Here is a 22,999-nt window from a genome sequence, read left to right on the forward strand (position 1 = left end):
ATTATTTGTATTTTTTGGTCAAAGTTTACTGGATCTTTCCTGTTCCTAGTAATCTTTTTGAGGTGATGAAAACACCACAGTTAAAAAAGCCAAGACAGAGAACTGTCCAACCTGCTGAGGGGAGTTTTAAACTAAGAATGATGGAGGAGGGAGAGAGTGACCAACTGTTTGGTGAAGAAATGGTGGATGGGGTTATCAAGCAATGAGGCTGGGATGGTGTGAACAGAAGGGACCTTACTTAAAGTGAGAGGCCCAAAACTGGGCACAGCACTCAAGGTGTGGCCCCACCAGTGCCGAGGGACAACCACTTTTCTAATTAACAGCATAGGCTCCTAAATCCCGGAATTGCTCAGTGAAATGCACAATAACCAACTTCACAGTATCTTAGGAGGGTCTGTGCAAATGCAATCTGCCATAATTGCAGCAGCAAGATGTTGTGAAGGACTTCTCCCTTACAGAGGGAGATGTTGGCTTATGTTTCTGAATACTTAAAAGTGTGGACAGCTTGACATAGTCCCAGAAATGATGCACTGCTGCAGCATCATGCTTAGGGAAACAGCCCATCTGTGGAGGCTTTGAGCAGTCAGACACTTCTAAAGTTTCTATCTTGAAAGGAAGAGGACAAACCGGATGAGAAATAAAAATTTTTATGCCCATTTTTTCATCTCATTTCACAGAGAAGGATGGAAGGATTGCTCTGTGAAGGATCAAATGACATACTTATATAATCATAGAATTGCTTGGGCTGGAAGGATTGAATGATCATCCAGTTCCAACTCCTCTGCCATTGCAGGGACACCATTCACTAGACCACATTGCTCAGAGCCCCATGTATACCTCCATTCCAAAACATTCTATTGTTTAAAATGAGTAAGGGTAAACTTAGGCTCTTTCATATTTGCTGACACACACAAGCAGTGCCCATCACAGAGTTTTCAGGCAGATTAAACATGTATAAGGAAGATACTTTTAAGGGAGATATTTTGTAGAATAACAAGTAAGAACATACCTTTACCCTGTGTGAAGGTGATTCACCTCATGAGATATCAACCTCATTGTGGCCTTCCACGGCCTGAAGCTCCTTCCAGGGAGCCTACAGAAAGATGCAGAGAGACCCTTGACAAGGGCCTGGAGTGAGAGGACAAGGGGGAATGGCATCACACTGACAGAGAGCAGGTTTAGATGGGATATTGGGAAGAAATTCCTCCCTGTGAGCATAGTGAGGCCCTGGCACAGGGTGCCCAGAGAAGCTGTGGTTGCCCCATCCTTGGCAGTGTTCCAGACCAGGCTGGATGGGGCTCAGAATAACCTGGGATAGTGGAAGGTGTCCCTGCCCATGGTAGGGAGGTTGGAACTGGGTGATCTGTAAGGTTCCTCCCAACCCAGGCCATCTGTGATGGTCATGTAAGACCTCACAATCACAGGTCCCTCAGAACTCACACACTGAAATTTCCTCTCTGCTTATCCCATAGCTCTGAGTGTGTTTGTCATCATCATCTTGTTCTCAGGGCTTTTCCCCTGCAAGCCCAAAGGCCTATTTTAATTGCAGGGTGTTCACCACTGACATTTAATAAACAGTAATTACTTGAGCTTTAATCTGTTCTGCAGGTTCTTCTAAGAGGAACTCAAACCTTCAGGGAGAAAATCAACTGTTATGATGCTTTTCTGAGCTATAAGCAGATGAGGTTTTTTTGCCCTCCCTAAAGAGCAGCAAGCCCTGTCACAGTGTGACATAGGTAGCAAACTGTGAATCTAATTAAGTGTATAATTATGCAGCAGATTGCAGCACAGTGTGCTATTACTTAAACCAACTGACTTGCATGCCAGTCCCAGAGACATGGAACTCGATGCAGACTGAGCTGAACACATTAGGGAGCATTTCTAGGGTGGGGTAAAGAAGGAGCCAGCCTCAGTTCATCCACACTAATGGCACCTGCACCCCTTCAACAAAAAAAAAAAAAAACAAAACAGCAGACGAACAAATTCTAAGTCTAAAGGAGGTGCAAAAACAAACTTGGGCAATGCTATGGAGTTGCTCATAAGGGTTTGCAAATATTTGTCTCAGTCTTTTTTGGACATGGCTGTCAGTGTAGAGCTCTAGCACAGCATTTTGAATTATACTAGTAATTATACTAGTAGCACTACTCCTTGAATTATAGCAAATTGGTAATACCTCCTCAAACTGCCTGTGTATGACAAGAATTTCCCCTTTATCAAACTCCCCACAGAAGCAGTAGCTGGAAGATGTGTGCCATTGCACCATGGAGCTCCCAGGTTTGGGTCCTGACACTTGCATAAATAACACTTCCAGCGAGAATTCCTGTTAAATAATCCACACAGAACTGACCTACATTTGCAAATCTCTTTTGAACCTCTGCAAGAGGAATACAAATAGAATGAGAAGCCAGCACTGACTTCAGAGCTCTGTGTGCCCGCCACAGCAGGGCTCAAGTAAGGTGTGGTTTCAGTTTCAAAGCTGCTGCCATTACTGCTGATCCTTTAGGCATTTGGAAACAGATGGCACATTTCTGGGGAATTCTGCAGGCAAACACACACTGCCAGGTACCATTTTGCCTTGTCTGGGAGAACTAGGGACTCCACGTAGATTCACAGTGAACAGATGGAAGAAGTGCTCTGAAGTATTGCTGAGTCTTCTGAAAATCAGGAAAAATGTGGTTTGAAATCTAATCTGAGATTACAGCCATGACTGGTTGAAGCGGTAACTGAAGTATAAAACAATTGCTAAAATCACATTTGCTACAGAAAGTTGAGCTGAACACCCAGGTACTATCAGTGCTTGGTTTCAAGCAGGGAGCTCCGTGCAAAGCCCCAGATTCCAGGCACAGAGGATGGGATATGACCCTGATCTGCTCTGTGGGATTGATGGATCCTCCCTGTCACTGGTAGTCTTTGGTCTTCCACAGTTTTCTGAGAGCTTTTTGGTGGCTGACCGTGAGCAGCTCTGCCCTTTAGCCCTCTCAGTGCTGGTAATTAATTGCCAAGCTGGTGGATGTTCTGTCCTCACCTCACCTGGATCTCAGCACAAGGGAAAAAGGCTCCCAGTCTGCTGAATATTTAAAAAATCCCTCAGGTTATGTACCAGAAAATTAATGCAAAATGCCCTGCACTGGAAAATAGGTACAGGAAGAGAGATAAACAGCAGGTTAAATAGCATCAGCAAAGTGCAGGAACATCAACCAAATTTAAAAAAAAATTGAACCAGAGAATGAAGGGACCTACCTGTACTTTGTATAGGAAAGGAAAACTTGTGCTGTGATATGGACAGGAACAGAGACAAACAGGTGAAAACAATAGTAAATCGTCTAACTTTCTGAAAACTACCATTTTTCTTCTCTTGCTTTTAACAAAATACAGATTAAATTCAAATAACAATTTGGTTCAACATTGTCCACTGGTCCTGACTGGAGGACACTTGATGCAAACAGGGCTCTGTACCCCATTCATAACAAGCACACTTGATGTTTCAACAGGACTGCAGTTTCACAAAGAGGGAGGAAAATGAAAAGGTAAATCTAAATTTATCTCTTGACTTTAGAGAAGTCAAGCAAAAAAAGATGTGAATGAAAGCAGAGTTTTGTTTTTTTTTTACTCTTATTATTGATTATCACAGTTTCACCACACAAAGTTTGATCAGAACTAATCAAATCCCCCAGCAACAGATTAAATTACTCTGTCTGTTCTCTGACTTTGTTTCCCCTTAAAGAAACTGGCAGTTAATAGGCCCTTAAATAGCTCCTGTCTCCAGACCAGCTCTTCTTTCCATTCCACTGGACACTACTGAATAAAACCTTTTCTTCCTTTTCAAATTCTTCCTCCCAAGGTGGGTTCCTGCTGCACACACAGTAAAGCCAAGCAGGCTTGAGCACACAGCCAAGGAGGGAAGCATTTCCTCTGCATTTCTGAATGTTCTCCTTTTCAGCAAGAATTTATTCACAGAAAAGGTTATCAAGCATTGGGATAGGCTGCCCAGGGATGATGAGTCTGTGGTTCTAAAACGAAGTCAGTGGCCTGAGCAAATCAGATTAGTAATTTCAAATAGACTGAAGCCAGTTTTTGAAGACTAGCATGAAAAAATTCAAATATTTAGAGTAAAAGTTAATTAATAGGGAAGGGGATTGTTCTTTAATTTATGCTGTTGTCCTGGTTTGAAAAGGAAGTGAGTTTTTTGGGATGCTGTGGTCAAACCAATAGGTGCTCAGATTTGAATATTGGCATCTGGTGTGGCCACTGAGGACATGGATACGCCTCTGAGAACACAGGGGGTTAAAAGCAGAGAACTCCCAGGGGGAAGCTCTCTTGGGTTCTCTTGGTGAAAGAGGTCAGAGCTCCCCTGCCCGGCTGCGGGCTGGGCGGGGGAGAGGAGGCCATGCGGCCGGGTGAGGTAGGCCGGGCTTTGGGCAGAGAGGGGAGGCGAAGGCCCCCCGCAGGATGGAAGGGTCTGGACAGACAGAGCCTCAGATTTTTAACCCTTTTCTTGGATGATGGAAACCTTACAAATGAGGATCCTCCTGGAGTTGAATGAGAAGAGAGATAGAGATGAGATAAGAGGAAATGGGCCACAAGAGAGAAGAATCTTAGGTGGGAGGGATGATGGAATGGCCTTTGGCTGGACTTTTCTTGTATAGCCAAGGACAGAACCATTTTTCCTGTGACACAGAGACTGGATTTAGGGGGAGGCAATGGCTTGCAGCCAAGAGAGTGCAGTGATGTTATGTGAAGGAGTGCATGAACAGAGACAACGGGTGAGGAGGGTGGTGGTGCCCTCCGTCTTCAGGGAAGAAGAAGATCTCTGTTCTTGAGACCCCTCGGCCCCAGAGGGTGAATTTGGGGAGGATTGGTGTCCCAAAAGTGAGAGACTGTGCATTTTTTTTTTTTTGGAACTGGGCAAAGCATCCTTAAAAGGAACCCTAGAAGCAGCTCTGGTCCATGCGCAGTGGTGAGAGCACTGGGCATGGAAGGAAGATGTCACCGTGGCAAATGATCTCTGTGCAGTGCCATGTGTGACATGGAAACACAAGAGGTTTCAACTGTGTTTCCAGGGGAAGCCTATGGTACAAGAGGGACTCCTCTCTCCTTGATGAACTGAGAATTGATTATCTAAAGGGTGGTGATGGACTGAGAGTTGATGATCTGAGGGGTGGTAACTGAATTGAGAATCCAAGGTTTTGTCTTACTGTGATGTAGTGGAAACTTGGTGGGGGGAGGAGGAATGTTTTTGGAAGGTTTTCATTCTGAGTTCTGTGTTTCTTTTTACATATAGTTATAGGTTAATACAGTTTTTCTTCTTTATTCCTAAGTTGGAGCCTGCTTTGCTCTATTTCTGATCACATCTCACAGTAGACACCAGGGAGAATATATTTTCATGGGGGCACTGGCATTGCACCAGTGTCAACCCATGACAGCTGTATAACTAGACTTTTCTTGTTTCAAGAAGACACAAAGATGTGAAAGGTTATTCTTCTTTTGTTATAGATTCATAAATGCACTGAAGTTCAGGCTGGGAATACTCTAAATGTAGCAGGAGAAAGGAATAAGGTGGTCTGGGAACAACAAGCATGGAAAAATAAGTGTCTCTTTCTTTCCAACTCAAGCCCAACGTAAGGGTATAAAGCATGGGGTTGTGGGAGGAAAAGGTAAGAAAAATGCTGGCAAAACTGGAAACAGGCGAACATCTTTTGTTCTCATTTTCACTCAATTGTGTTACTAAATTACTGTTCTGACACATTCTTGGGATACAACCTCTGCTTTGCCCAGGTTGCCCTCAGACTTCAGAGGCTCAAAAAATGCAGTGGCAGCATCAACTTTATTTTAATTAACAACAACATTAGCTAGGAAATTGTACCTACAGAATGCATATGTGCTCCTGTTCTCTACCCTTCCCTCAGAAAGTCCTGTTGGCCAAAGACGAGACAAATTCACAAACAAGAGAACAAAACCTCCACTTTACCCACACATAGAAAGACTAAAACATAAATTTAAGCCTTATGCACAGTTAATTCCATGGCAGAGAGACAACACAAACACCTTAAGAGGGACAAAATGAGGCGCTGATGCCATTATAGCCCTGAGAGGCCAAGCACAAGACACAAGCCCAGAAGAAACAAGATGTCTCCAGGGGAGAATTCTTCAGCTGCTCACTGAATCTACAGCTTGCAAAACCATCCATTCTTGAATCTGTAAAGCCCACAACAAATATTTCAGATAACAAAAGGCAAAAGAGTGACTTACCACAGGAACTGCTGCCTGAAGGGAAGCAGCAGCTCACCAGAGCTCCCACAACCACCACTGAAAGAGCCAAACGGACTCCTTACCATGCACCTACCTCTCTCACCCCCACCTAGGGCTGCTTTAAGCAGTTTGTTGTCACCTTTGCCCCCATTCTTTCCTCCAGCCACACCTGAGCACACTTGAAAGGCTTCTGTGGTGCAGGCAGTTGGACAAATCCCTTACAGCACCTGCGGTGCTCCTCTGGCAGAACCGAGATTCTGTTTCTTGGTACAGACTCCTTTGCCCAGGGATCAGAAGCTGAGAGGCATCTCCTCCATGTGGAGAAGGTTTGCAATAGTAAGGTTCAGGGATAGTCTTGAGACAAATGAACTCAATGGTTTTAGAGCAAGGAACATGCACCTCAGTTGCCAAAATCACAGAATCACAGAATGGTTGGGGTTGGAAGGGTAAAGATCATCTTGTTCCAACACACTGCCATGGGCAAGGACACATCCCACTAACCCAGATTGCTCAGAGCCCTATCCAGCCTGGTCTGGAACACTTCCAGGGATGGGGCAGCCACAGCTTCTCTGGACAACCTGTGACAGGTCCCTCTGGAGGGCGTCCTGTCCCTTAAGGTGTGAGAACTCTGCTTTAGTGTCATCTGTAAACTTCCTGAGGGTGCACTCGATCCCTTTGGCTACATCATAAAAAAGGTATTAAATAACACAGGACCCAGCATGAACTCCTGAGGGACACCACTTGTCCCCGATGTCCATCAGGACAGTGAGCTGTTGACCACTCCCCTTTCGATATTTATACACAAGAAACTTCGGAGGGAAGTACTTAATAGCTTTTTAATCAGTTGTATCAGCCCAGAGGATGAATGCTGGGGAAGGACGTTCCGGAAGAGGTGAATGGAAAACCGGGATCAGGATTTGCTAAGCAGCAGCTCCGACTACTGGCGATTCAGTGCAAGCCAGGTCTGTGTTGCTAGAGATGTTTTTCCAGATGTGGATTCCATGTGCTGCTTCAAACCAGAATCTCGATAACAAAATCCGACATTCCCTAGTGACGATGAGAAAGGCAATTTCCATTCTGTAGTTTGCAACATGCCCAACTGATGTTAAGCTTTTCCAAGAAGGAATGGTGTTTAGGGAGTAAATTCGCGGAAAGAAACCCTATAGCAGCACACAATCACAGTTCTCAGTTTCTGCCACTGGCTTCCCTTTGCTTTTTTTTTGTCAGTGCCCTTCATCTTCTGCTCCCTTACCTCAAAGAAGCTGCAATAATATTCTCATTAATTACTCAAAATTTGGATTGCTTTAAATATATCAGTCCTCTGATCTCATCTCATAGAATAGTATCCATGAGCATTTCTTAAGGCAGAGGAAAAAGAAGTAACAGCACAGAGGGAGAGGTAACTACAGAATAATTACTGCCAGCATGAATGCTCCTCTCAGTCACTAAAATCTGCCCTCTAAGCAACTGGAGAAACCCTTAAGCATTTCTCAGCCTCGAGAAAAAAAGACTCAGAGGACCCTCTGGCTCTCAGCAACTCCCTCACAGGAGGGTGCAGCCAGGTGAGGGTCAGGCTCTGCTTCCAATAGGAAGAGACAGGATAATAGGAAACAGCCTCAAGCTGTGCCAAAGGAGGTTCAGGTTGGACATCAGCAGGAATTTCTTCATGGAAAGGCTGCTCAGGCATTGGAAGGGGCTGGTACACTGTGGAATCCCCATCCCTGGAGGTGTTCAAGAAACCACAGGGTATGGCACTCAGTGCTCTGGTCTAATTGTCAAGGTGGTAACCCAAGATTGGACTCAACAATTTTGGAGGTCTTTTCCAACCTTAGCAATTCTAGGGATTACAGTAATTCTGTACTCAGGGCTGTATTACAAAATAAGGGAATTGCTACAGAAAGCTAACTTAGGAGAAATCACAGCATAGTTTCTGCAAGGTGGGAAGGGGAAGTGCTGTGTAAGGCAAAGTATTGCAGTGTGATGCTCCACTTTACCCATATTCTTGATGTGGAACAGCTGCTTCAAGTAAATTTCTCATGGATATTCACCCCTTTCCCACTCTCTAATGGCTGTTTGAATTAAGATCCTATAGGAGAGCTCAGTGGTGCAACTGGAAAAGCTGTGCTTTGAATGAGGGGGGCGGGAAAAATAAATCACTGCACCACGGTAAACATTTCCAGAACTGGCACCTCACATTCCAACACTGCCTTTGCCAGCTTTTCCTGCAGCACTTTGCTATCTGAAAATGGAAACTGCTCGTTAGCTGTGCAGGGCTATGTGATAATTGCATCTCTCTATACTCTTCTGAAGCAGCTCAGGAACATGAGTGCTTTCACAGCAGGACGTGAGCAATGTGCAATAAATCAAGATCGGGGCCACACTTAGCAAATGAGTGCTAATAAGACTACAGAGTTAGGGTCTGATAGAGAAAAGCTGGCAGTCAAAAATAATAAAAATTTATGCTCAAATTACTAATATGCACTTCACTTCCAGTTTGCTCTAGCTTTTGAACTTATGTTATCAAAAGAAAAATAAACAATCCATGAGAGAGCCAAATTTAATACTTCCTTCAAAGGCAGCATCAAAAAATTCACAAGAGCCGACCTCTTTCTCAGAGTAAACATTAGCAGCAGCAGTTTTGATGCGGAAGCTCTTGAAATCTGAGAAACACTTTGTCCAGGAGTTTCACTGTACTTTGGCAATACAGAAAGAGTGAGAGATCCTGTTCTCTGGCTACAGCAATCAGCTGAGGGAGCTGGGGGTGTTTAACCTGGAGAAAAGGAGGCTCAGTGACTTTGTGGCTCTCTACAACTCCCTGAAAGGAGACTGTCACTTTCTTTAAGAGCCATGTTCAGAGCAGAAAATCAAGTTCAGAAGAGTCAAAAACTTAAAACCAGGGCTTTGTCTGAGATCTCGTAGTCTGAATAGGCAGCATTCCCAGCAATTCCTACTGGAAAGGGCACGTTCTGGATGACCTAGTCCTGAACTGCAACACTCTTGAAACTATTTGAGCACCTAAAGCTCAGTGATACATTTGCTTTGAGAGCCAAGGGAGAAAGGGACAAGTGTTACAGCATATTCCCTCTAGTCCCAACATTCAAAACATTACAATGCTCACCAGCTAAGGAACCATATTATTTGCTTCTGTGGCAGAGAGAAAATACACATTGCAGTGACAGTCCCCCCTTAACTGAAAAGACAACACTGGTGAAATAGAGTTTACATGATTAATACATTTTACTCAGTATGTACACAGTTCTCCAAAGAAGTTGGGTCATCCAAAGGCAGTTTAAGAAGCTTTAAGTATCCCCCTTGCCAGCTGTTACATGGGTTGTGTTTTTGGCTTTGCTTCCTCCAGCTCAGCGTCCAACCAGCGGAACCTGCGGTGACGGCGCAGGACTTCGATGGCCTTTTGTTCCAGGGGGGTTGGTTCAATTCCCAGCTCTTCAAAACCAGGAAGGTCAGGAAATGTCATGTCTGTTGTGTGAAACTTCAACAAGAATGGGGAGGGTAAGGAAAAAAAAAGATAATTCGTTTGAAATGAACAGCTTTACACCCAATGCAATTATTCTCCTGCCAAAACAAGTAGAGGAAGAAGAAAGATTCAAACAGAACTGTGGCATAATTACACAAGGTCTTGAGTACCAAGATTTCCAACAGGAGGTACAGGTATTCTGTATCCAGCAAGAAGTCCTTCAGGCTTTAATTCAGGAATAAATACCATGCAGGAAGTGCCTTCCTTTATTCTCCATACCTTATCAGGGACGTTACTGCATTGCAACAGCAAAATTAAGCAGAACTCCAAGGCTATACTTGAACTCCAATTATGGATATTTTGATTTGTCAAGAAAATGTTGTGTTGAATTATCACCTCTGGTAGATGGTTTTGCTCTGTTTATGGTTTAGAACATGGCTCTGTACAAATAGCTGATTCTATTACCATAGTTAATTCTATTACCATATATGCAACCCATAGAAAACAGAGATTTCTCTTATGCTGGTGTTCCTTGAAAGGTCTTTTGAATCAAACACATCTAATATTGTACAGATTATTTAAGGAAGAAAAGCTTAGAAAGAGGAACAATCAGACCCAGAAATTACATGCAGAAACTCCTTCTTACACTACCTATACTACAGCTGACTTGCAGCAGGTTTAGTGATTTGGTGTAGGCTTATTTTATGAAATGTAATGGAAGAAACTACGAAGACAGCTGAAGAAAGGTTTTTGGAGACATTACAATTATATCCTGGGGGACAATCAGGTTAAGTAGGCAATTGATATTGTGTTATAACAAAATATATTGAAATTCCAATGCTGCAAAACAGGAGGGAGAGTCACTCTAAAATTCAGAAAGCAGAAAGTTTAGGGAATATACATGACTATCTTTGCTAGCCTACACATATGCCAAATTTTGACACTAATACTTGCCAATTCCTACTTTTTCCTTGCTTGCAGTTGGTTTTTTGCAACTTATTTCTCCACCCCCAGTGAAACATTCTGAGAAGTCAGGAATAAACATGAAGTGGCAGCGTTCTCCCAGGAAACACTTGAATGTTAAGCGAGATTTTGGAATGTGTGCAGGGTGTCAGTTCAACTTCAGTTGTTAAAAACACCATTCCCTGGATGATAGAAGTGATTTTAGTGCATCTAGAGATACCTAAACTGACTAAGAGTGGGGAGCACTGCCCCCCCCTCACTTTGCTCATCCAATCTCCACTTTTTTCTATTCCATGTGGTTTTGGGGAAAGCAAAACTCAAGTGCGAGTTAAAAATGCAAAATGAAACATTTCCCAAGAGGGATTTTTGGCTGGTCCCACACTTACCCGATCCACCTTGTCCCGTGTCAACCATGGTTCAAATGGATTCATCTCAAAGAATCTTGCAACTAAACTGTAAACAGAAGAAATATTGCAAAAGTGCAGTCATTCATCCAGATACATAGAAATCCAGTAAAAACTATTTCAGATTTAATAGATGGTGAGCAAGAGCTTGTTCTGAAGCTCTTCTTGCAAGCTCTGAGTTCATTATAGCACTAGATGTGCCAGCCACCAAGTTCTTAGTTGTGTTTCTGGTAATTAACTGTTCCTGAATTATTGGATCTTGTATTGTTTTACTTTGGATGGAATGAAGAAGGAGATCTCTAGAAGTTAAAATGAGCATTAGTGGGTAAGGAAAGTAAATCCCCCATCCAATTCCCCACACAGCAGAGGGCTGAGTCTTGCCCCTGCCTTTCATTCAAACTCTGTTCCCTGCCAGTGTAGGCAGCAATCCAATTAGTCATGATGTTGGATTCAATGCCTCTAGGAGAAAACACACCTGCTGACAATTAAATGAGTTATCAGCAACACAAACAAGCTGGTGGAATCTGGAGCAATCTACAAAAAGGGTGAGGATTGGGGTATCCACAGTTTTCAGAAATGAAGTTTCCCCTGACAGGGAAAAGAAAATAATGCTACAGTTCTTGCTCAGTGTCTCAGGACCAACAGCAGAATCTCTCACTGAACAGGGAGGACTTGCTCCAGTGCTCACCTGGCAGATTAGGCTGTTACTGAGTTAGTGCACATAAACACAACCAAGCTCATCTGCCTTTTAGGTGCATTCTTTTCTCAAAAATATGAACTATCACTTAGTTCAGCCCATAAATAAAAAAGAAGAACATGGACTGCAGCAAATGTGAATGAAACTAAGAAGCACCCACATATCACCTTTCTAACAAGCTGCTCTGTGTCACCAGAGCCATGTGCCTGGTGCCTCTTACAGCCAATAGAGGAACAGCCACAATAGTTTAGGATGTTCTCAGTGTTATCCATCAGCACTTCCATGGATCCAATGCTGAGTCGTACTGCTATGAGGGTTCTAACTCTGGTGACTGATTAAGCTTGTTAATTTGCATTGTACTAAAAACAAGGAGGACCAGTGTGCCAAATAATAACACAGCCCCATTGTGCTGAGGGCAACTGCTGAAATGGCATTTATTGTTTGGGGTAGCTCTTCAAAAAGATGTGATTATTCTCTAAGGACCAGGCCCAGGTTCAGTAGCAGATCCTTAAGATTGTGCAAAAAAATCTGTCAGGGTCTGCAGTCAGCAACATACACACAGATTTTCCTTGTGGTATTGTTAAAAATCATTTGGTTTGCTACTAATTTTATTGAATTAGGACCTTTTGCTACTTCTTGGCTCAGCAAAGCCATTCAATCACAGAATGACTTAGGTAGGAGAAGACCTCCAGGATGATCAAGTCGAACCTTTGCTGATCACCACCTTGTTAACCAGACCAGACCACAGAGTGCCATGTCCAGTTGTTTCTTCAACATCTCCCTGGGCAGCCCATTCCAGTGTTCAACCACCCTTTCTGTGAAGAAATTTTTCCTGATGTCCAACCTGAGCATCCCCTGGTGCAGCTTGAGGCTATGTCCTCTCACCCTGTCCCTAGATGGCAGGGAGAAATTACTCTGGAATGAACAGCTATGTTAAGTTCACTACAAGCATGCATTTCACATACCAGTTCATCAAATGCAGGCCTGTCCCCGAGCTGAAGGCTCAAAACTGGCTAACAAGTACCTCAGGAAAGGCAACTTCTGCAGCCCCACCACTTTAATAACAACTGGGCAGAGTAAGTAACCCATGCAACAGGTATTTATGCTTCTGTGCTGCCAAGAGCTTATTGAATTAGGGTCCCACTTACTGGTAGAGAGGCCGTGGCAGCGGGTAGGGAATGAAGGGGTGGTGGGCAACAGCGTAAATGTACTCGACCATGTCGTACAGGAGGTACCGGTGAGGCCTGGAAGGGAACGCAGCAAACATCACACCTCAGTCAGCTACACTGCAATATTAGCACCAGAGAAGAAAAACAATTTTAAACCCTCCACCCCCAAGGCAACAAAAAGCCTGTTTCTTCAATCCAAATAATTTGCCTGCAGAGATTCCCCTGTGGCTCACAGGTAGGAGGTTTATCCTGTAGGACTGCAGCCTTTGGAAAGGCCCATCCTGGAGCTGGGGAAAATCATGGAAAGGATTTGGCAGAAAGGAACAGTGGGCATTTGGCTGCTGGCCAAGGCTAACCCACCACAACCACACTGGACGAAGTGTTTCTGTGTGCTATGAAAGCACACCTGAATGTGCCTCCTTCCATGCTGACTCCAATTCTGAACTCCAAGACTTCCATCACTGTGAGAGGAATTTGTTCAAGCCCACTTGGAAGCCAGAAATGGAGAATTAAGGATGCTTTATTAACAAGACATTCCATCTATGGTAGGAAATGGCTGCGGGGAAATTGATTCACTTGCCTTTAACTGACTAAGAGTATTTTGTTCTATTTAAAAGCAAGATGAACTGTCCAAAAAATGCATTCCCCCTCTCTCAAGACGAAGAGAATGAAGCAGTCAGTCTTCCATCCACTTGCCTAAGAGTAACACAAACCACTGGGAATTTCCAATCCTTTCTTGTTCAGATCCTGCCTTGGCGTTTTAGGCTATCTAGATGTGCTCAGACTGAGCTGTCAGGTATCTCCCTTGGCCTTCCAGGCAATTTGCTGCCATTCCAAAACATTCTGAAAAGTTCCATGACACCACAAGAGCACACTGCTGAGCAGTTTGATAAACGCAGGATCTCACAGATGCCAAGGTCTAAGAATGCAAGCATGAAAACTGAGCCTTCAACTGACATGTTCTCCAGAAAAGTTCCAAGAGATCAGAGAGCCATAAAATGGTTTGGATTGAAAGGGACCTTAAAACCATCTCATTCTATCCCCACCTTCCACTATCCCAGGCTGCTCAGAGCCCCATCTAACCTGGCCTTGAACACTTCCAGGGATGGGGCAGCTACAGTTTCTCTGGCCAACCTGTAAATCCAGTCTCTAACTGTACATCCACTGCCTCTAAGCCATTCTAATTCCAGGTGGTTTCCATACAGCTTTACCAGAATTTTCCCCAAATCCATATTGTCTAGCATGTTTCCCAAGCTGCCTACTTATTTGTGTACACATACATGACATGAAATGCAGTGGGGCCCAGATTAGGATTTTCAAAGTACTCACAGTAAGAGCTTGAGCCATTTTTCCTCCCAAAAAGGAGGTGGAATTTATTGCAGCTCAAACTGTGTGCATGGATGGAGAAATAAAATGTACTGTGCAGCATGCCAAAAAATTACACTAAAAAGATGTACTACAGTTAATTAGAATCAGAAAAAGTGACTTACCCAGCCAAGGCATATGTTTTTCCTTTTGCATCAGGATTCTTAATTGCATTAATAATTGCCTTTGCTACATCAACTACCTGCGAGGAACAAATTCTGACAAGTTACCAAGAGAAAACAGGAATACATGCACACAACTCTTCTTTCAGAGGTGGTTTACAGACTGACACATCCACCCACCAAGGATTTGGGATTGGGATTTCATGGAAAACTTACATAGACTGGTTGCTTCACTGTTTTTTTGCCCAGAGAAACAAGAGGGACACCACCAAACCAACGCATGTCTGATGGGAAAAAAGAGAAAATCATTAGGATTGGGAAGAACTCCCAGCCAATTGCAGCAGCATTTTTTTCAAGACACATTTAGTTTTCGTATTAACAGTAATGAGAGGGCTGCATTTGCTGTTTCCTTAGAGTGGGTCAGTACACCCTCCCCCAAAATAAAATGATTACAAAAAAAAAAACAAAGAGCAACATCTAACTAGATTGAGAAAGAATTCTGTCAAGAGATGAGAAGTTAGTATGATGCTGTACATCCCACACATAGCTGATAAGAACACACCTGCTTTTCAGAAGCAAATCCCATCCATTTTCTCTCTTTTCTCTATAGGCAGTTACACAAATCATACATGGGTTTATTATTTCAAGAGTACCTACTTGCATAATGATTGAGAAATCGGTCCTCTCTCCCAAACATCTCAGAGGGCTTCAGAATTACAGCATCTGGAAATTCTTCCCTCACAGCCTCCTCTCCAACAGCCTATCAATTAAAACAAACACATTCATTACATCCATGCTAAACCAAGCAGAAGTAGATGCATTTCATAACAGAAGGCATCCTTGACTCCAGAAGGTGACAGTGGTCACAGGGGTTTTCAGGATGAGGGAAGAGACGAGAATGGTGACTCCATGTTTAGAAGGCTTGATTTATTATTTTATGATATATATATATTACATTATAACTATACTAAAAAGAAATAGAAGGAAAAGGTTCATCTCAGAAGGCTAGCCAAGAATAGAATAGAAAAGAATGATAACAAAAGCCAGCTGTCTCGGACTCTGTCTGAGATAGCTTGGCCTTGATTGGCCATTAATTATAAACATCCAAGATGGGCCAATCACAGGTGGACCTATTGCATTCCACAGCAGCAGATAATCATTGCTTACATTTTGTTGCTGAAACTTGTCAGCTTCTCAGCAGGAAAAAATCCTAATAAAAGGATTTTAATGAAAAGATGTCTGCGACAGCAGAACTGAAAGAAGTGATGCAATCAGTAGCACAAAAATGATTTATATCCAAGGCATTTGATCCTCAAGATGCTGCACTAAGATAAAGGTCTCACAGAAAGCCCAAACATTTCTCAGCTGCAGAAAATAGCATGTAGTAAATTCATACACTGATGTCCTTCAAACAGCCCCAGCTGGGGGGGGAAAAACCAAAACCAAACCCAAACCAAATACAAAGTACGTTCTCAAGAAATACATTTAAGCGGACTACAGACTTACTTTGTTCCTGAGGTATTTGGAGGGACTCTTCATGCTAGCATTCAGGTGAGAGATATGAATGAATTTTTCCACACCAGCTTCCTTACTTATCTTTGCGATACTTTGAGGAATATTTACAAATTCATCTTCAAATTTGAAGTTTCTAAAGCAAGGCAAGACCCAAACATTACTTTAAGAGCAATCAACAATGGCTGCCACTCAGCCAAAAAGCAATTATTACATATTACTTGAATGCATTATCAGAAACCTACACTGACAGTCTTAGAAACAAAATTTCCCTTCATGATGGACTCTTCATATAATAAAAATTAGAGGAAAGTGAAATTGCAACTGTAATCTTCAATTTTAGCTTCTCTGCCCTTTCACCTGGTAAGATTAAATCAGTATGAAAAATCCTCTTGTCCACTTGTCTGTGACAAAGAGAAAACTCCTAGTAAAAGTGAAAACAGGCTATATTTATTAAAAGAAGCTCTCCTGCATCTTTAACTCTGAGTAAGGCTACGTTTTCACAAATCCTGTCCAAAATTTGCCTTGATTTGACACACCTAATTACACTACAAAGAAGCTTGAAATTTCTGAGGAGCACAAATCAGGGTAGATGCTTGGCAGGGGAGAAGAAGAAAAAAACAAACCAGAGAACACAGAGGTGCTCATGCAAATGGAAAAATAATTTGTCAGAGCATTTAGAACCATTTCAGAGCTGAAAGGGACTTCCAGGAGAAGCAAGAAATCCTCCCCTTACTGTATGATATTCAAGAGGCCTAAATTAGAGGGTTATACTGTCAACCAGTTTGGTATCTCATCAAGATCAATACAGAAGCTCTGTCTCCATGCAGAACTGCCAACAATTCCAAAATTGCAAGAAAAATAATTGGCTTCTCATGTTGTTGTATTGTCCCTGTAGGCACTCCTGCATCTTGACCATTTGCTTTGGGTAACAAATATCTTATCCAAACACCTCCCTCTGTGTCCTTATATCCTCCAACAGCTCTTCAGATCCCACTGGAACCCAAAGAAAGGCTTAAAAATATGAAGTTATTTTTGAGCCTTCAATAACTAATCTGATCCTGGGAACCATCACTCCTTTTCTGCTCACCAAAATAGATTTAGAAACACACAAGAACAACATCCCTTCCGTAACCATGGAGTTTCAAACAACATAGTACACACAGAGGAGCCTGGACACAAGTACAAAGCAAGGAAGAAAATATTTCATGGTAGGCTTTGCTTTTTTTGTCTGATCTCTCCATCTAATTTTACTTTTCTTTCTGGACAAGTTTTTCACAGGCTCTGGGATGATTACAACAGTTACTCTGACCTCGTGTTTAACAAACCAGACAACTCGATCTCAGGGTTTCAGCACCACCACTGATAGCCACATGCACAAAACACGTGATTAAAACATGTGTGCCACACAGTGGTTAAGTTCTGTAATGTCCAAAAGTTTTAAACATGGACCAAGACTAGTCCGTTTAAATCTATTGAAACTGCACAGAGAACAAGGGGGTTTTTAAACAGAATGAAACTTTTTGTTGTTGTCCTCATACTTCCTTTTAACAATAAAATAAACTGTCTTTTCTATAAATCACACCTTTTACACAAGACCAGAAATTTTGAACATCAAAAGGCTGTTCATAAAAAAAAGGGCAACAAAAGCATTAGGTGATCAGAGATGAAACTGATATCTATGTTTGTTTCTGTCTACTACCAGAGCAAAAATTATGCACTGCACAAAGGCAAATCTCACTACTAAATTTTTGTCTGGCAGTTCTGCACAAGGCTTTAAATAAAATGGACATAATTGCATGAACACACACACACCCTGAAGGTGGCTGTTACAGGTCTTTTTAACCTAAAATATGGGAATTTTTAAATGGATTTCAAAAAGAACCTATTCTTAGAAACTATTTTTAAAGAACGCTTCTGTAGCTAATATTGTCTGTCCCAAAATTCTACCAAGGAATGAAGTTATTAGTCATAATCTTAATGATCAACTTAATAACCAACTCTCCATCAGCTATTCCTGTTTGATCATGGCTCTTTCTAGCAGGCATTCTAGCACTCATCACTATGTCCAAGTGACAGGATGAAATCTTACTTCTATGATAATGTAAATGCAAATATAATGTAAATATGATTTGTCAATGTAAATATAAATATAAAAAATTGGTGAGGCTCTGTCATCTATAGGAAGGCACTCAGGGAACACTCACTAAGTATGTGAAAATAGCACATTTCATTTTTCTGACAGAACAAAAGCTGTACACTGGAAAACTGTGGAAAGAATGCACTTTTCCAAAGCAGATCACAAACAGGACTGGAGTTAACCTTTTTAAGAAATTTTATATGCAAAATCTTGGGGTTGCCTTTTCCCAGAAGCCAAGAACAATGGCAACATCACTGCACACACATGCTGTAAAACATGGCTACGATAACTGGTGCAAATCTATCGCATATAAGAAAATAAAGAAAAAGAAAATTACTTTGTTTCCCATTCCTTTCCAATAAGATTAACGACCACATTGCTGTGTTCCACGGCTCTTCGGATGGAATCTTTGTCCCTACAGTCCCACTCCTGCAAGCAGAGTATCAAATGGGGAAAAGATGAGATAATGTGTAAATAGGCATCACCAAAGCAAGCTCTTTCACACCATTTCCATTTAGAGGCTAAACAACAGCTGGAGCTGTGTCTTTGAGAAGGATGGATTACCTGGCTGCCTTGCACAGCCAGGGCTTTGTGATTGATCTCAAGCCAGACTCACCATGAAGAGAAGCTGCCCCAGGTCACCCATGGGCCGCAGATACATCAGGTCATACTGATCACAGCGATAGGGGATGATGACTTGAGAGCCAATGCGACCTAAAGGGCCACAAAACCCCCAAAGTTTCAAACAAATACGTCCCTTTAAGTAGATGAATTTCTGAATAAACAAAAATCCCTTTTCCCCCTGGCATTAAAGCACTACAATTAGACATAGGTATCTTGAATGCGTATCTGCAAAGCTAAAAGTAGAACAGAACTAAGGTTCTTCTTGAACCTACATAATTCAAATTCTTAAATAGGATCTTTTCCTTAATATTTAGGCCTGTAAGACAAAATTACTCATTAACAAACTCATTAACAAGAGTTATTAACTCATTAACAAGACTCATTAACAAACAAAACAAAAATGGTGTGTCCAATAACCAGAGCACAATACCTACAAGGAACATTTACGAGGATATTTACATTTTGTAAGCTGCATGAAAAGGAGGGGAAAAAAGCAGCATGAGTTATTTTCCAAAATTTAAATTCAAAAGGGCAATTTTAAAGAATTCCAATCAAACTCCTGCAAACCTTTAGTAAAATGTCCTAATAAGGCTAAAGCCAGAAGAATCAAATACATGCTGTAGATTTCCTCAGACTTGCATTCTACAGAGGGGTAGGACTTGTTTTAATGACCTTAATCTTTGAAAGCTCCAAAATTTCCTTGATTAAAACACTTTTTACTACTTGTCACATACTGGAACTTAGGCAGACTGCAAAACACTTTTAAGATCCACAATGCCAAAAACTTCTCCATCACCCTGCAACCTAGAGACCAATTGGTTTAGTTAAACATTTTTTTGGGTAGTTTCTTTAATCAGTACTCCTGGTGAGCATTACCTAAGCGGTTGACAACATATCGTCCCAGGAAACCTGTGGCTCCAAAGACAGTGGCCACAATGCCACTGACAGAGGATCTTCCACTTCTCCCATGAGGGATCACGGCGTGATGGACCTGCCGGTGCTGCTGCAATACCGACGGTGCTGCAGTCAGGACAGAAATTCCATGGCCTGCAACACGGAACAGGAGAGATTTTGGGACATTAATTGGGATTCAGCACTGCTAACTCATAGCTTATATTGGTTTTCTCATCACAGATCCTTTTTCTCTAATATCCCATGCCAAGCCTTTTTATAGACTGTTGTTTCAGAGACATTTGGAGAGGTCAGAGGGGAGCAGGCCTGGGAAGTTGCCGGTAAAGTTAAGGACCAAACTGAGACAGGGAAAGAGCAAACAAAGGTTATCAGTTCTTAAAGAGCAAGTAAAGCTCACTGCGAGTTTAAGGCGAAGCAAGTAAAGAATACTCAGTAAAAATATAAAATATAGCAGAGGAAGCATTCCTCCTGTATCACAGCTCTGAAGCAAGGAGAGAGGGAGAGATGCAAAGAGCCAGATCCATGATACATGGCATACTGCCTCAAAACTGTTCCTTTCCTCAAGCAGCTAGGAAAACTTGGGAGCCACAGAGGCAGGACATCATCAGGATACTGATATGCAAGAGCATGTGGTGACAGGACAAGGGGGAATGGCCTCACACTGACAGAGAGGAGGTATAGGATAGGATATCAGGAACAAATTCTTCCCTGTGAGGGTGCTGAGGTCCTGGCACAGGTTGCCCAGAGAAGCTGTGGCTGCCCTATCCCTGGAAGAGTCCGAAGCCAGGCTGGATGGGATTGGGAGCAACCTGACATCCTGACATGTGCACGCTGAAGAAGGTTTTATCCCAATGTGGTTAGGAATTACCAGTTACACAGGGGCACTGACATTGCAACCACAATGTTCAGAAGATCAAAAGGATAGGGGGTGTAGAGGCATAAATGATATTCCGTCACCTCAGCTGGCAGAGCTCCAACCAGAAAGTCCAACCAGATTTCAGCACCTGAAGGAGGTCTTTCGCTACCCAAAAGTCTGTCTATCCCTGTTCTCTCCATACCCCACAAACTGGAAAAAGATATTGCATCTCCAATTTTGTCCTGAAAGACAGTTTGAGAGCCACTGAAAGTTAAAAAATCAGCAATACTTTACAGCTTCCAACAACTCAGTAGCTTCCTTGCTGTTACTTCTGCAAAAATTATTGGTGGCAGGCTCTTCATAATATCATTACCATACCAACAAATAATATCTAATTACTGTCTTGTATTCTCCCACTTTTGTGAATTCCCCTGCTGTGCTTATCTTACGCTATAAGGTATTTAGTGATGAGCAATTTTCCTTGTTCCATAAGTCTATAAGGTCTGGCTACCCTAAATTATCACCAGCTATGGCTATATGCCCAATCATTACTTTAAATTGCATTTTCTGGAGCAGCTGTGCCTGCCCCATCCCTGGCAGTGTTCCAGGCCAGGCTGGATGGGGCTCTGAGCAACCTGGGATAGTGGAAGGTGCCCCTGCCCATGGCAGGGGGTTGGAACTAGATGATCCTAAGAGTCCCTTCCAATCCAAATAATTCTGTCATTCTATGAATTAAAGCTCAAATATCTGCCGTGAACCCAAAGCACCTTTTTCTCTACCCAAAAGTTTGTCTATCCCCATTCTCTCCCAAGCCCACAAACTGGAAAAAGACACCACATCTCTCATTTTGTCCTGGAAGGCAGTCTGACAGCCACCTAGGTAAATAAAGAACACACTGCTCCCATTAAAAGGATATTAAATTCCTCCCTGCCCTTTACCCACAAAACCCGTTGTGCCATCTCCCATGCTACTTAATCTAAGACTCTGGGCAGAATCAGTTTAAACAGAATCAAAGACTCAAATACACGCTTTAAATATAATATTGGTAGCTGAACTTTACCATAGATCATGGCCCAAAGGTCAGAGTCACCTAAGAAACCGCAAAAGGAATCCAAGCTTTTAGCTATAGGGCAGTGACAGCCCCAGCGCGACACCCGCAGCTACATCCCGAGCCCTCTGCGCTCCAATCCCAAGCTCCCTAAGGAGAGGGGAGGCACAAACACGATCACTTCCGCGCCCCCGGAAAAATTCTCGGCAGCTCCTTTCCAGCCGCTGCAGTGCGAGCTCCCCTCGCGCAGAGCCAGAAGCAGAGCGTGTCCCGGGCCGGGGCAGAGCCGCACGGGCGGGCCGAGCTGGCTGAGGGCGGTGGGCACAGCGGAGCCGTGAGGGGCCCGGCGGGGCTGACACTCACCTGCCCTTGGCAGCCGCAGCCCGCGCGTCGCCGCCGCCATCTTGTGTCTTCCCGGGGCGGGGCGGCGCGTGCGCGAGGCCGCGAGCGCAGCGCGGCTGCGCAGGGCGGGGCCGCGGGGCCCCTCAGGGGCTGCCGAGGTGATTGAAGTCCCGGAACTCATGAGCGTGGGGGAGGTTGTGGAGGTTGCTGTATTAGCCGGGCTGTGTCACTGAGCGGTGCCTCTGCTGTTTCCTTTAACACCTCAGGGTGTAACAATAACTCCATCGCCAGCCTGGGCAGCCTATTCCAATGTCCAAGAAAAAGTTCTTCTTAAAGTGCAGGAATGCTTCGTGGTGTCCAACCCGAGCCTTTCCTGGCGTAGCTTGAGGCTGTTTCCTCTTGTCCTGTGCCTTGCTCCTTGGGAGCAGAGCCCGGCCCCCACCTGGACAGTTTTGGATTAGCGGTGGATGTGATGCTGTGCATAGCTGAGAAGGAAAGTGCGAGTCACCTGTGTGTTTGGCCTGTTTGCAGACGCAAGGGGAGGATGAAAGCCTGGCTTTTCCCTTGGCACTCTCAGCGCTCATAAAACTGACCATACGATGGCGATGTGGGCTTGCAAAAGAAGGAAACGCTTCTGGCCCGCTCTAAACCACTCCAAGTGCAGTGCCAAGCTGAAAACGTCACTGCTCTCCAGTCCACTGTGTCAGGACAAAAAGATCTCGCTGACCTTCCCTTTCCAAGTACAAACTCTTGATTTGCAGCACACTCAAACGGCAACATGAACTCCTCCGTGCTAATAATCTTTTCACTCCGGCAGAGTCCAGCTACAAACTTGAAACCGTCTGGCAAAAACACAGCTCACAGAAGTGCCAGCTGAGAAAGCTAACAACTTCCATTGCACCCAAAGAATTACCAGTACACACCCTACTATCTGCACTTTCTTCTCAGCTCTATGAACCATCATAAACCTTCAGTCTCACAGAGCCAGGATCCAAATGGAACTGCTCACACACTAAAGGTACCAGGACAGAAAGCTCATCAACAGCTTGGCTTTTGCATTCCCAGAACACTTCAACAGCTCTCACTGACAGCACTGCCTATTAGGAAAAGCCATTAAATTT

The 22,999-nt window shown here is 43.3% G+C and overlaps 1 protein-coding gene across 1 annotated transcript; it reads right to left on the minus strand.

Annotated features, from left to right (window-relative positions):
- Positions 1 to 9,467: 9,467 nt before the first annotated feature.
- On the minus strand, positions 9,468 to 21,964 carry NDUFA9 (NADH:ubiquinone oxidoreductase subunit A9). The gene is made up of 11 exons (XM_036404923.2): positions 21,900 to 21,964; positions 19,597 to 19,767; positions 18,713 to 18,810; positions 18,434 to 18,525; positions 15,951 to 16,092; positions 15,102 to 15,204; positions 14,661 to 14,728; positions 14,448 to 14,524; positions 12,937 to 13,032; positions 11,074 to 11,140; positions 9,468 to 9,739 (listed from the first exon to the last, which is right to left on the minus strand). Exons 1-11 carry the CDS (start codon positions 21,937 to 21,939, stop codon positions 9,572 to 9,574), a joined length of 1,122 nt encoding a protein of 373 aa, XP_036260816.1. The 5' UTR covers positions 21,940 to 21,964; the 3' UTR covers positions 9,468 to 9,571.
- Positions 21,965 to 22,999: the final 1,035 nt, after the last annotated feature.

The sequence above is a fragment of the Molothrus ater genome, chromosome 5 (genome assembly GCF_012460135.2).
Source record: "Molothrus ater isolate BHLD 08-10-18 breed brown headed cowbird chromosome 5, BPBGC_Mater_1.1, whole genome shotgun sequence".
In the NCBI taxonomy this organism is placed as follows: domain Eukaryota; kingdom Metazoa; phylum Chordata; class Aves; order Passeriformes; family Icteridae; genus Molothrus; species Molothrus ater.